The 15,620-nt window shown below is 34.0% G+C and overlaps 1 protein-coding gene and 1 long non-coding RNA gene across 4 annotated transcripts in view; both read right to left on the reverse strand.

Moving 5' to 3' along the window:
* Positions 1 to 10,594, reverse strand: part of LOC117791061 (neurobeachin) — a 250,661-nt gene extending 240,067 nt beyond the window's left edge. For 2 of the 3 annotated variants that reach the window (XM_034630725.1, XM_034630718.1), the window contains exon 1: positions 10,076 to 10,594. In XM_034630725.1, the coding sequence (XP_034486616.1) occupies positions 10,076 to 10,234 (159 nt within the window). In that variant the 5' untranslated portion in view covers positions 10,235 to 10,594. The remainder of the gene's footprint in view (positions 1 to 10,075) is intronic. The other variant, XM_034630710.1, reaches the window with a different exon arrangement.
* A 293-nt stretch (positions 10,595 to 10,887) lies between these two features.
* LOC117791161 lies at positions 10,888 to 15,412 on the reverse strand. The gene is made up of 2 exons (XR_004618025.1): positions 15,138 to 15,412; positions 10,888 to 10,930 (listed from the first exon to the last, which is right to left on the reverse strand). It is a non-coding gene; the product is annotated as an uncharacterized LOC117791161 (long non-coding RNA).
* Positions 15,413 to 15,620: the final 208 nt, after the last annotated feature.

A 15,620-nucleotide genomic window follows, 5' to 3' on the forward strand; every position in this document is an offset into this window, starting at 1 on the left:
GAGAGGTAGGCTTGATTTGAGCCAATCATCAAATAAAGTTAAAGCTTAGAATGTTTTTTTTTTTTTTTTGGGAAAAATAAAGGTTGATATTGGCGCCAAATGACAACTAATGCCCAAACAGTTGTCAGTCGTAAGGGGGCGAGAATTGGGTATTCAATTGCTCTGCCTAGTATCGATATGTACGCCTTTTTTCTGTTTTTCGGCTTGCTGGGGGAGGATTTTCGACTGGGTTGACAACCCTTGCGTATCGAAGGCAATCGCAGGGCGTGCGGATTAACGCACACAGCGTAACGAAGACAACCAGCAAAGGGAAAGTAAAACAGTGAAAGAATGGCTAAGAGACAGAGAGACAAAGAGACAGAGTGACAGAGAGAGAAGAAGAAGGGTAGACTTTGGTAAAGGCGATGACAACAACAATAACAATAACAAGGGCTAACAAAAATTATTTCACTATTGACCTTGGCGTTTTGTGGCGCCCTTGTCAACGCCTGCTCTTCAAATGGAACCCACGCAGCCCTGTAACGACCTATTGCCACATAAATATGTCACAGCAACTGACACAAACATATCTGAAATATATATATATATAGATGTAAATATATATAAAGTCTATATATTTGTAGATATACATACATATAAATAAATAAAAAGCCGTCAAGCAGCTGGAATTAAAACAGATTTCAGTCCAACTGTCAACCAGGCTGTTCCCCATCTTTAAGTTGACTCCCCGCTGCTGTCACTGTTCTCATCTCATCTCTTCCTTTCTCTCCTCTTCTCTTGCCTTCGTTCCCTTGCCAAGTGCCAGCCATAAAAACGTTTGGCGCTCTTGCCTTCAATTCAATTTTATTGATTTTCATTTTATTATACCCTGTAACCATTAAAAATTACTCAAATGGGTAGCCTTAATTACTGCCCAAGTATGTAACAGCTCATTTAATTGATAAATAAACAAGTTTCAACTGTTGGATCTCTAGAAATTTAATTTAATCGTATGACAGTGCCAAAATATGAATTTATATTAAAGTTCTGCAGCACTTACAATTGCTAAAAACTCTGCGTACCTCACAATTTAATAGATACCGCTTTTATTTTTGTCATATCCACAGTTAACCATCTTTACTCTATATTCTAAAAATTACATTATGATCGCTGAATAAATATATCGTAAGATATTGAAATATTTCAAATCCATTTAAAGCATATCTGCAAGTCGTGCTTGTTTCAACTTATCTATTTTCTTGCCCTTTTTTTGTACTTAAACATTCTTCTTTATTTTCTGCTGCTTCGACATTTGTCGTCAACGTAATTTGCCGTTACACGCCCCGCACAGCTGCTCCCATTAAGCGCTATCTAGCACCCAAAGAACACACCCAAAATACTCCGCCTTACAAAGACAAAAAAAAAAAATAAAACTCTACTTTCCCTGTGCTCACAATAAGTTTATTCATTTTGCACCAAAAATATTTTTTTATATTTTAGTTTTCCTTTATTTTTTTTGGTGAAGTTTGAAAACGAATAAAAATTTAAATTAGTTCTATGCAGTGCAGTGAAGCGATAAGAAGAAACGGGGCTGGAGACAGATAATGATGTTAATGAAGTTGCCACAAAACAAAAACGCAACAAAAACAAAAATGAAAATGAAAATGAAGGAAAAAGAGGAAAGCAACGTTTCTCGTATATTTGCCACATAACGGCAAACGTGGCAAATGTCCATAAATATGTCACGCCTACTGTTCAACTACTCCCTGCAGCAACCCCTCCACCTCCTCCTCCTGCCCCTTCCCATTGATAGAGACAGAGGCCACGCAATCAAACAGCCGTTGAAATGGCTACCGGTTACACATAATGCGTCCGGCCTCAGTTGCTATTGACGTCGCAGTAGACGTCGCTGTCGCTGTCGCTGTCGACAGTCGCAGTCGTCGTCACAGTGAACGTCGACGAATCCCTTCAGCATCCTTAAATAACATTGCGTTCTTCTTTATTGGTCGTTAAATCTCTTGCGGTTGTCGTGTCTTCGTTTTCGAGCCTCAAACATGCACTGCCATCATCTCCAACATCTCCACCACCAACACCACCACCATCAGCAGGACCATCACCACCATCACCACCACCACCACCACCAACATCACCTACCCCTACCTATTAACGGCGCCAGCATTGCCGCACCCTTGCCATTGAGCCGAGCCCGAGGCTGAAACTGAATTTCGAGTTTTGCTTCACGATCTACATGTGCACAGTGGTGCGTCATTAATTTGCATGCACTCAATTTCTATGTTTTTCGACCACTTTAAGCTAGAGTTAAAACTCACATTTTTAAAGAGATAACAAATAATTAAAAAAAAAATTATAATCAAAAAAAATTATATGAATAAATAAGAAAATGAGAGGTTTACATTTTTTTGCTGTGGTTTTAAGGCAAAGTAACATTTTCTATATTTTGTTGTTATTATACAAAAAATTGATTGCAAATCATATTTTTTCTAGCTATAAATACTTTTAATACAATACTTTAATACAAATACAGGTAAATTTCCATTTAACAATCATTAAAAAACTCACATTTTCAAAGAGATAGCAAATAAAAGTTATCATGAAAAAAAAAAAATTTTTAATCACAAAAAATTATATGAATAAATAAGAAAATGAGAGGTTTACATTATTTTGCTGTGGTTTTAAGGCAAAGTACCATTGTCTATATTTTGTAGTTATTATAAAAAATTCAATTGCAACTCATATTTTTGATTCTAGCTATTAATACTTTTAATACAAATTAAATTTCCATTTAACAATCATTAAATAACTTTAATTTTTATTTTTCAAAACCAAATAAATGTAACTTTTATATTTTTCTTAATATAAAAATTAATTGAAAAAATTACTGACTTGATTTTAAGCGCTTTTAACTTATATTTTTTTAATGTAGAAACATTTATGTATAAGACAAATTGTGGATTCCGTTTCAATTCTAGAAAACTTAATAACACATTTAAAATAATTTGACGGGGAATCGAACCTAGTTTTAAAACTAAGGCTCTATAAATATATAAATGTGTCAGGTCGGCGAATCTCATGACGGCACCTCTCGTTAATATTAAGATGTGTAAATTTTAACTCGATAAAAGTCAACAAAAAAATGCTATAAATATCGATCAACTTATAATTCGATTAATGTCGAATCGAAGAGTCAATTGCATTTAGCCCACTGTGCGACAGTAGCAGCCACTCTAAATGTGCTGTTGTTGTTCTTCTTGTTGTTGTTTTTGTTTGCCGGCGGCAAAAGTACGCGAAGGCAGCCGCAACCAATTCGATTTCATTCCATTTCATTCCATGCCATTCCATTTCAGAAGCTAAATGAGAAACAGGACGGAGACGGAGACGGGACATGATGACGCCAACGCTGCTCTGGCGTCGCACAGTGTGTCCATTTCTCAAGTTATTAAAAAAGTGTAAAAAAAAAAGCTTTAAATATGTTCTTATACAGGGTGCTCGGCTTATAAGGTGCTTCATACTTTAAGGTCTTTTTACGAACGCTTCTTTCAAAACAATTATTTTAGCCACGTTTCTTAGCCTGCGGCCCCAGTGTGCCGTTTTGTTGTTGCCTAATTTTTGTGTTGTTTTTTTTTCATCTAGAGTTGCCACACACACGCACAGACACAGTTGTGTTTGTTTTTGTGTTAATGTAATTTTTTTCATCATATTTTTCACGTTTTGGCAAAAAAAAAAAAATAATAATAATAATAATAATAGACTTTGCCGTTTACATTTCGCTTTTCGCGCATTTTCTCAACGAATTTTCCAGCTGCATTACGAGTTCCTATGCGTGTTTTGAGGTGTGTTTGTGTGTGTGTGTGTGTGTGTTTTGTTCGCTTTTGTTGTCTAGAATTGTGTTTAATATTTTTCTATTATTTCGTTTTGTTGTTGCGCTTTTTTCTTTCATTGTACCCTTATCATTTTACTTTTTATCCTGCTCCCGCCCTATCTTCCTTTATCTCTCTCGCTTTTCCTCCCTTTCTTTTGTGTGAGTTTCTTCACTTGTGACTTTGGCATTTGGTTGCTTTGTGGCCAAGAGTTTTTACCTTCTCCATTTTATTCCCCGTCCTTTTGCAGGATGCCAACAATAAGGCCCATTTTTATTGTTTCCTTTTGGCACTTATAACAGCTGACGGACGTCGCAGTCGCAGTCGACGTTGACGTTGACGTTGACGTCGCAGTTGCTGCTGCCGTCAACTTCAACTGCGAACATTGCGTGGCATAGCACGTTAATTAAATTAAGTAAAAGTAGCTAAATATGTTTGCATTTTGTTCCAGCTTGAGAGCTGCCTCTTCAAAGAGAACTCAACCAGCTGCCTGGCCTAGGTGTGAGGGGGTGGGTGAGGTGGAGGGGGAGAGTAAGGGTGACGGGTTACGCTGGTTACAGAGCGGAGGTTAAAGGGTCGTGGTTGTGTTCGTTGTTGAGCAACTAAACTAAACGTTAATAAGCTGCTTAGCTTCGACTGCTTTAGCGACTGTAATTAGCCAAATAATTAGCACAAATTGCGCGACTTCAAGATATCCTGTAAATGCTGAAAGCTGGGCCATAAGTAACAAAATTACTTTTAGTATACAAAATTAACACTAATTTCTTTGCTTTTAAGGTCGCTAGTTCACCAACTTCAAACCTTACAAAAAAACTGAACCGATTATCAGGCAGAATTTGGCATCTAAAATCTTTCTGCATTCAATATTCATTAATTTTGTTGAAAAATCTATTTTTTTGACTCCACATCTTGGTTTTGATTTAGATGGTAAGGGTCCCCCCTTGGGAATTTTGAAAATTGAAAATTTTAAATCAAAAGATTTCACCTTTCATCAACGTTTTATGTTAAATTTAGTATAAAACAACACTTTTAATTGGATTCTGAGACCTTTCATTTTCTTGTAAAAAATCATGTCAAATTGAACACAAATTTTGACTTGTAAAGTTGCAAGGTCAAAGGTTCGACCAACTTCAAACTTTCATAACTTTGTGAAAACTAAACCGATTTTCAAGCGGAATATCAATATGATCATGGTTTGTCCTCTGAATTCAATCTGCATTAAAATTTTGTTCATTTAGAAAATTTTATATTTTCGACTATCATAGCCATGGTTTTATTCCAATGCTAAGAGTCCCCCCTTTGAAATTTTGAAAATTGAAAATTGTAAATCTCAAGTTTTCACTTTTAATCAACTCCTGATATCTTAATTAGTATAAATCAACACTTTAAATTTGATTCTGAGGCCTTTCATTTTTCTGTAAAAATTCATGTCAAATCGGACAAAAATTTTGACTTGTAAAGTTGCTAGGTCAAACGTTCGGCCAACTTCAAACTTTCATAACTTTGTAAAAACTAAACCGATTTTCAAGCGGAATATCATTCTGATCATGGTTTATCCTCTGAATTCATTCTGCATTTAAATTTTGTTCATTTAGAAAATTTTATTATTTTCGCCTATCACAGCCATGGTTTGATTTCAATGCTAAGGGTCCCCCCTTTGAAATTTTGAAAATTGAAATTTTAAAATCTCAAGTTTTCACTTTTATTCAACTCCTGATATCTTAATTAGTATAAATCAACACTTTAAATTTGATTCTGAGGCCTTTCATTTTTCTGTCAAAAATCATGTCAAATCGGACAAAAATTTTGACTTGTAAAGTGGCTAGATCAAAAGTCGGACCAACTTTAAACTTCCATAACTTTGCCAAAACTGAACCGATTTTTAAGCGGAATGTCATTTTGATCATGGTTTGGTCTCCAAAATCATTCTGCATTCAAGTTTGTTTAATATTGTAAAGCAAAATTTTCCCTCAGAATCTTGGTTTCGATTTTTTTAAAAATTGTAAATTAAATTATTGTACCGGTAATAGACAAAAACGAGTAAAAGCTCTTGCCGAAATAATTGTTTAACCTTTTTTTGAACTTAGAGTTGCTCTTCCTCCCTTTAAAGCATTTACAGGGCATAAAACGAGAACTTTTGGTTTGATTCCCATCACATTAAAGTAAATATTAAGATCAAATCTTGCGAGTTATGAATGTGACAAAGAAATGTCAAGACAAATATGAAATGATACAACAATACCGTTTAGGGAATGGAGAGGAGGTGCTATAAAAGGGGTTTATTTCAAGGGTAGTCGCTCAATTTTAATGTAAGGTTTTAAATATTATATATATGTCTATATAGATGGCAATCGCATGTGTGCGTGTGTGTGTGTTTGTTTGTTTGTTGATTTGTTTGTGTTGTAATGGCAAATGTAAACAAGCACAATACAGACACAATACACACGCACACACACACACACACACAGACAGACAGAAGGCAGCAGGAAAACTCGAAACGAGCCAAACAAATTGAAAATTTTTGGGCTCAGCCTGTTGTTGACTTCATTTTGCAATCGGTTTTAAAATCGTTAAATTTGCTCTCGTTGTTTTCCGACTTGTTGTTGTTGTTGTCTGTGTTGTTGTCTGTGTTGTTGCTGTTGTTGTTGATTTGCATTAAGCGTTTATTTTTAGTAGCAAACACACATTTTTAGCTAAACAACAAAGACGAAAGGCAAATCGATTAAAGGCTTTGCCTCTTTTGCACGTGACATCGCTCTCTAAGCCCATTCAAGGGTGTGAGTAGGGGGTGGTGGGGGAATGGTAGGGGGTACACTGATAAAAAAAAAAAATGTTCTAAAATCTAGATTTTTGTCTTAGAACTAAGACTTTTGTTCTACAAAATGTGTCGAGAACATAAAGTTCTTAAATTAAGAGAACACAAATGTTTTTCAAATTAAAATCAAAAAATAAAAATTATTTTTTATATTTATAATTTTTTTTTATTCTGTTTTAGTAATTTTATAAAAGCTAATTAAATTTGTTATCAGTGGGATTCGAACCGTCGCCACGGAACCATCATTTGTTTTATATGAAATAGTTCATATTTCTGCTTTCCTAACAATTTAAGATTTTTATTCTTATATTAAGATTTCAAAATTTTTTAGATTTATAATCTTAGTTTTAGTAATTTGGTCTTAAAATAATTTTATTTTAAGAACAAAATATTTAAGATAAATGTTCTTGATTTTAGAAGTTGGTATTTTTTTTTCAGTGTAGGGGATAGAGGGTAGAGTATAGGTTAAGGGTGGCTCAATACTAAATGATTCGAGAGTACCACATGCGCCACATGGCAAATGACCATAATTGAGCTGTATAACAAGGCCCAATGACCGATTAAGCGTCGACGTCGACGTCGTCGTCATCGTCATCGTCATCGTTCAAGTGAAGTTGCCAGTTGCTGACCCACAACCTCAATGATGGTGGGGGGAGAAGGGAAAAATGAGAAGAGGTAGGTGAAAAATGTTGAATATTGTGGGGTGGTCTTTACTTTAGCCCTGTGAGTAATGTTGGTCGAGCTGTTGAGCCATGAATCAATCAACAGGAAAACAGACGAAGAAGTAGCAAAAGTAATGGAAAACCATGCAAATTGTGGAAACAAAAAGTGTAAAGAACAGAGAGAAAAAAACCAAAAAGAACCACTAAGAAAATAAAGAAGAATGATAGCCTATAAAAGTAAAGCATAAGACGCAAAGAAATGCAACGAAAAACGATAACGAAAGACCAAAACAGTATCGATAGCAATATCGATTAATTGATACAGCGATAACGACAGCAACAAGTATCTATATTGACAGCAATCTCATAAATCATAACATTATCAGTTACATAGAAACAACACCCATCCATTAAATTCCGCAGAATAAAATAAACATTCGTGCCCTCCATTGAAATTATCTGGCATAACCCTACAATGATTAGAGACGGCAAATAAAATCATTTAGAGCACCCTGTAAATATTTAAAATGTTTAGAAAAGGGCTTGCAAACATTTTAACAAGGCTGGCAAACTTAAAGCTCACCATACAGATTAATAGAAAGTAGCTCTCAAGTTTAAGCTAAAGAAACTAATAAACCCTAAGAGCAATAGTTAGCAAATTTGGTATACAGCTGCTTAAATACCTTATAAAAATGTGTGTAGAATTCAATTTTAAATAACTAACATAATTCTCGACTTTTGTGAAAAAAAAAAGAAATGAAAATTTTCAACATTTTATTTTTTGTTATCAATTTTAAAATTATTTAATGGGTATCTACGCGTTGCTTTCTCTCTCTCTCTCGGTGTAAGTGCTTTTTATAGATGTATGTACATACTTATATTATCGTTTAAATATTATATCTTTTTGTGGTTGGAACACGTCAACTCAACGCAATGCAACACACACACACACACACACATATTTTTATTTTATTTCTTTTTTTTTCATTCACGCTTATCAGATTGTCGTATAATCAGGCGAAAAGAAGCGTATAAAAATGAGCACCTATATATGTGCCAGCAGTCGGTGTATCTAGCGAACATATATATATATACAGTTATATATCTTTCACTCACTCGCTCACTCCTTTTCTAGCTGCATCTCTCTCGCACTAGCTAGTTGCTTATCTTATCAATGAGTAGCAAAAAACGACAACGTCGACGAACTTCAATTCAATTTCTTTTCAATTTCTTACACACACACACACACACACCCACACACACTTAGCACACCTGTCAAGCTGTTCTGGCACTCTCTCTCTTCCTTTTCAATTTCCCCCCTCTTCCCCCGCCCGCCTTTACAACGCCCTTGCTCTGTTGTCAGTCCGTTCTTTTTTTTTCGGTGTTGTTGCTGGGCAAAAAGCAACCGAGAATCTCAGAATCTTTCGACTTACGAGTATAATGATGAGCGACGGTGTCGTGTTTTCATTAAGCACCTGTCCTCCTCTATTTCTTCCCCTCCCCCTCCCCCACCATCCCATAAGCCACGCCTCTGTTTAGCCCGCCAAAAATGTAAATTTGAAAATCTTCTCTAATAATAATGTCGTGTAATAATACAATATGTATGCAGGCATATTGTCTTCGAGGGGGGAAAAGACGCAGTTGTTGCTGGCCTTTGATCTAATCACAGCCTAGGCCCACACACACACACAAACACACACACACATTTATATACACTGGGATTTTACACGGTTTTTCCCCTGCCAATCTTCCTTGTTTCCTTTCCCCCCTCGGAGATGTTTCGCTCTGCGGCTTCCAGGAAAATGTTAATTTTGTGCTAATGAAAGAGGCGTCTATTTGGTGTGTGTGTGTGCGTGTGTGTGTCTTGTCTCTTACTCGCACTACCCCTATATATCTGCCAATTTCTTTCCATCTTTTTCCCCCTTTTTGGATGGCGTTTAGACGCCATTTTGTCAGCTTGTCTAATGAAATTGCGCTGTTCAAGCAAAAGATTTTTATATATTGACAAGAATTTTCAAATGCTGAGATTTATGCAAAGGGGGAAAGAAAAATCTGTGCTTTTCCTGTTTGGCATATGGGTCTAATGTTAATCTACAATGTTATGCAAGTTGATCAATTGTGTAAGTCGGAGATTTAATTGTGGTTTGAAAGGAATTTAATATTTTTAGATAGATATATTTTAGATAGATGGTTACATACATCTGATTTTCGAAGAATTCATCAAGTTCTTGTTCAATTGCACTTAAAACATGGCAAATAAGTATCTGTGGGTACATCTACTTATACTTTTATTGTATTATAAGTAATCTTATAATAAAACTCTTTCTCTTTCAGGATAAATAAGATTTTGTGAAGGTTGAATAATGTTTGTTTAGATCTAGATCTAATCCAAATCATATCATGCAGCATTTTATTATATCATGCCATATCACATCTACTTGAAGAACTCTCTTCAAATTGCTTAGAAATATATGAAAAAATAAGCTTAGAAGAAAACATGTGATGCATAATCTTATTTTATTTTCAACCAAATGGTCGTATTAGTTTTTATCGATATAAATATAATCGATATACTAAAACTCACAAGATTGTTGGCGATGTAATCCATATTTAAAACATACATATTTAAAAAATATATATCGATTTGTGGTATCGAAAATCGATATCGATAAATTAATAGTTATCGATACATTCTAGCGATAAACATATGTTAAAGCTGGTTTATCATTTGTGGTACTTACCAAATGTAAAACTGTATTGACCACCTCACGATTGGTCACCTGGCCGACCTCGATGAGTCCGATGAGGACGGCAAATTTCAAGTTATCGGCGGTTGTCATTCTGACAATTTCGTCGGGCCGTTTGATTTCGCTAAACGGCGGACGCATGATGTCCGCCATTTTTGTTGTTTTTTGTTTTTATCGGTTTGTTATCGATTGTTGTTTGATTGTAATTATAATTGTTGTTGTTGTTGTTTCGGTTGTTTTGTTATATTTGCGTTGCAATTGTGCATATACAAATAGCAATTAATTAATTAGTTGTTATACTTGTCATTTGATCAAGTTATGTTAGATTTATGGATGGAATGCACAATGGGGAATACACACACACAAATGCACGAGCACAAACACATTCACTAATACATATACATATATATATTTATATATCTGGATATATAAAGAATAAAGATTGATTTTATTTCTTGCCAGGACAAACTGGGAAATAACAACAAAAAAATATTTATCGAATTTGATTTTTTTATATTTTTAATTTTTTTTTTTCTTTTGGATTTTGTATTTTTTTTTTTTAATTTTTGTAATTGAATTTTTTAATTATTGTTGCACTTTTTTTGGGCCTGCGGCTCGAAATTTCAATTTGTGCGACACAAGTGTTGTTGTAGTTGTTGTTGTGTTGCATGTTGTTGTAGTTGTTGTTGAGCAGCTTCGTTGTTGTTGTCGAAATTGTTGCTGCAACTGTTGTTGTAGTTGTTGGCGCTCATATTGAGCAACGTTTGTTGCTGTAATCGATTCTAGTTACACTTTCTTGATTTTATACTTTTTGTTAAAATATTCAAATTATTTAGTATTTATTGCACACTTTAAAATAGTGTTTTTTTTAATTATTCAAGTTTTTATTTTGATTTTAAGTATTGGATGGGATTTTTATGTTTTTTTTTTGTGTTTTTGGTGGCATTCAAAAAGAGAAAGAGAAAAAGAGAATTGGCACATGAGTTAAAGGCAAAATTAATTTTATAATTTAAAATAAATACATTTAAATAACTTATATATAAAATATTTACAATAATATATATATACTTAATATAATAATGATAATATACAATAATATAATAAGATCTGTTCCTTTTTTATAAGAAAAACTATTTAAAATGATGATTTACATGTTATATAATTTTAAAATGATAAAATTAAACATTCATTTTCTCACTGTAATAATTTTAAAGCAACATTTTATTAACAATTTTTTTTTTTACCTTATTTAAAATCGAGTACAGATAAATAACATAAGAAAAGCAAATACGAAAAATGTTTGATGAAAAAATAAAGAAACGGTTCTAAAAATAATGCAAATATATTTGAAAAATGTATAAAAAGGACAACATTCTCATATTGGCATGTCATTTCATTTGTTTATTGTTGTGCAGATTGGATAGAGGCGGGACTAGAGGGCGTGTCGTTAACAGGTACAAGCACACACACACACACACACACACTCGCACAGGCAAGTCAATATTTATTTAACTATAAAATTGCAGCTTTGTACAGCATAATAAAATGGAAATTGCAATATAAATTGAAGAAAAACTCAAACGATAAAAGCAGAAATTATTTCAAGTCTCCCTGATGTAATCATTTTAGTTATTTACTTACTAAATCTATGTACATTTCAGATAAGCAACAAAAACAAAAGCATTTCACAATTTGTTATTATCATTTCAAGTGTTCCATTCTAAAACCAATTTTTATTTACTTATTGTATTATTATAGTTACCTAATTTCGCGATTTTTTTAAGAGTTTTTTAATTTAATTCATATCAAATTTTTTTAAAACAGTTCCCCAATTTCTTGTAATTTTCAACTACAGGGTATCCATCAAGTCTCTTACTCACGTATAATTTTCTACATGTTTTTCTTATTTTGAGCTGTTGGCAAAAGATTAAACCAGTTAAACATAAACTTTTCAACTGGTCAGCTGTCAAGTTAAATCACTCAAGAATCATAAGCATTAAAAAGTTTCTGATGCGACTTAACGATATATTCGAAGTTAAGCACTTTTCTTTGACTCTAACAACCCAATGAAAAGTGAAAAGCAATTAAAACAGTTTTTAAAAGAGGTCATTGGGGTCTTTCCAACAGTTTTTGACTGCATATTTTAGAAAAAATATAAGATCCTAAATTATTTATGCTTTAAAAAAAATAAAACAAAGGAAAAGACTATTGCTTAAAAAAAAAAATCCTATTATATATATTTTTTTCAAATTATGCAGCTATTTATTTATGACTAAACTTTTTTGTTCTAGTTAAATATTGAAATAAATTTCATATAATAGTATAACAGTTAGATATCTTGTCTCTAGTGACTTTTTGTAGACATATACTTAATTTCTCAGTTTTTTTATTCAAATAATTTTTCGTCGTCTCTTAAGTTTTGTTCGTTTAATTTTTGCTCTATCAATCATCTAATTTCCCACATCATTCCTTTCTGGGAATAAATACCTCTGTCAGAATGCTTATCAAGAAATTTTTATAGACCTGTTACCTTTAGATAATGAATACCAATTATTATTTTGCTCTCAATCTTCTGATCTTTCTCTCTTTGTCTCTCTTTCTCTCTGTTCTCTTCCTTTTTTTTTTATTTAACTTTATGGTAGCCCTTAAGTGAGGGTTACTTGACTCATGCAATTGTGATTGCGCTTGGCATATTATAAAAATTAACTTATGCATAGAGGCAATTCGTCACGCACTGCCGATAACTGTGCCCCCAGCTATACCTATTAATAACCAGTATTTTTCATAAAAAATACTACATTTAATGCAAACTTTTAGTTACAAATAAAAGTAAAAGCTTAATTTTTCATTCCAAATGTAAAGAACTGCACTGATAAAAATACCGGTTTCTTAAATCAAGCAAATTGATCTTACATTTTTTTTTTTTTTTTTTTTGTTAATTAAGACAACCTCAAAAAAATGTACAAAATACACAATTTTACAGTCAATTAAATACTTGATTCTGATCGCATTTCTTAGACGAAAAGTTTAAAAATAATATTTTTCTCAATAAAAAAAAGGAAAATAAAGTTGTGTCTAAAAAATGCGTCAAGATGCAGTTTGCAGTGTTATACGAAGATCGTTTAGCACAGTATGATAGTCTAAGCTCCGCTTGACCGACATCTTCATAAATTCGTTATATCCCGCATTGCAATTGCTTAGCATTATTTGTATGGGGCCCGTCTAATAATAATGAACGATAAATATTTCAGCGACAATATTTAAATTTACACCTCAAGTTGATGAAAAACCGGCGTGGCACAATTTAAGCGGTAGTCGATGTTGATGTTGACGAAGCACAAGCAAGAAGAGAGCGCGCTATCAAACGTAATTATCGCAGCACGCTACGTAAATGAAGTGCGCTTACGACACGTAAGCGGCCGGTTTTGTCGACTTGCAATGTGTGGAGTAAACTGAAGTGTGTGTGATAAACTGTGCAGTGGAATGAGCGCAAACATACGCCGAGAGTATAAAACGAGAGACATAACAGCGAGAGAGAGAGCGAAGCGCACGCGAGAGGCTTGCATGCCCTATTGGAGCAAGGCAACTGTCTAATTGGAAACCAAATGATCGCTTGAAAAATAAAAAAAAAAAGAAATGAGCACCTCTGATGTTATCTAAAGTGTTAATCTTAACATGGCAACCAAAGTATAAAGAAATTGTGATAAATAAATATTATCTGCAAGTCTGCTAATTGTTTTTAACGTTAACAATTAGAGCCTAACATTTGTATACTAGCTAACATTTTATACTAGTCAAGTAATTGTTTTGGGCAAAAAAGAACATTCATGTTTGTTTTTATATACAATTTTTGAATGTTTTTGCAAAATTAAATATTTGAATTTTTTAATTTTTCAAAACAATTACTATTGCCCGTTTTTGTTACCAATAACTTTGCTATTGGGTTTGTTCTCTTGCTCTCTCGCTGTCGCTCTCTCAATCGTTGCGCGCGCTCTCTGTTTTTTTCTTGTGCTCTTTGGCTGTTATTGTTGTTGTTTCTGCTGCTGTTATGCGTTATTGTTGCTGTTGTTGTTGGTGGTGGCCCAAAAGCGGCGCTTGTTTCGGTGGTGGCTTTGCTAGCGTTTTTCCAATTTATAAAACAACAATTAGTGAAAAAAAAATGTTGTTTTAACCAAATTGCGCTGAAATTCCAATCTCTTGTTATGGGCCAAGTTATTTACACTTATGGCCAAACATAACCTCCAACTGTGGCTAACAACGAGTTGTCAATTGCACACACACACACACACACACACACACACACACACACACACACAAATGCTAGGTTTTCCCCTTTGTTTTCCTTTTTCGTTTTTAGCTCTCTCTGTCGTTTCACCTTGGTTGGTCACAACTCCTCTCATTCTGTCTTCCCTCCCTCCATCCCTCCCCTCTCCATCCCACACCGATCCCTGGCAAAGTGGAAAAATCAATGAATGTCAGTGCGTAACAGAGCAAGAGAGCGCAATGTGAGAGGGCGCGCGCCAAAGGCAATGACAGAGAGAGAGCGCGTCCTGCTCCCAATACACGCCACCCCTCCCCCACAACGCACACGCACACACACACGTTGAACCTGAACACACGTCGTCAGTTTGTTAACGTATTCTTATTAGGTTGCTGGCTACTACCACGTTCTACCACACGTACTCTCACACACATAAGCACGCACACACACAGACACAGTGTTGGCTCTCTGCCTCTCTCGCTGCCCGCTCTCTGTGGATGTCAACGTCAGCGTTGCGGCTTTTCTGCTTCTTGTTACGTTTCGTTTCGTTTTTTTTTTTATCGTGTTATTTGCACCGCTTTGTTATATTTTTCATTCTTATAAGCAAACTAACACCAACACAAATGCTAATTGGCATTGCCCAAACTATACGAATGATAATTGAAATCAAAAACAAACAACAAAAAATAAGAAACACAAATTTCAAAAAATAAAAACCATAACAAGTAGGAAATTGACAATACAAAATGCCGACAAATATATATATATATATATATATATATTTATTATATTTACATTGCTCTTGTCGTTGTTGTTGTTGTTGCCGTATTAATTATCTTTTGTAATTATTTTTGTAATAAACATTGCACTCACTATTATTAAATAGTCGCTTACGATTGTTATTTCGTACACGCACACACGCAAAAAAAAATCGCAAAAAAATGATGCATAAATAAATCAACGTTCACGTAACAACAAAAACACAACCATTTTCGTTTACGTCTTGCTGCCTACTGACGTTAACTCTTACGCCGTCCAACTGGCAATGAGAACGAATGCATGGACAACAAACCCAATCAGAATGCCTGTTTAACGGCCATGTTCTCGTTTACAGCCAATGCACAGTGGGACGGATTGTTACAATGCATTCCGCCTGCCAAATTATTAACGTTTTTTATTACTATCTGCTACTATTATATAATAATGTTATACGAATTGCCTCATTTTAAATTTTCAGTGACAATAACATTGTTTATATCGATATTTTAGGCCTAAAAC

Source organism: Drosophila innubila, chromosome X, assembly GCF_004354385.1.
Source record: "Drosophila innubila isolate TH190305 chromosome X, UK_Dinn_1.0, whole genome shotgun sequence".
NCBI classification, from domain to species: Eukaryota; Metazoa; Arthropoda; class Insecta; order Diptera; family Drosophilidae; genus Drosophila; species Drosophila innubila.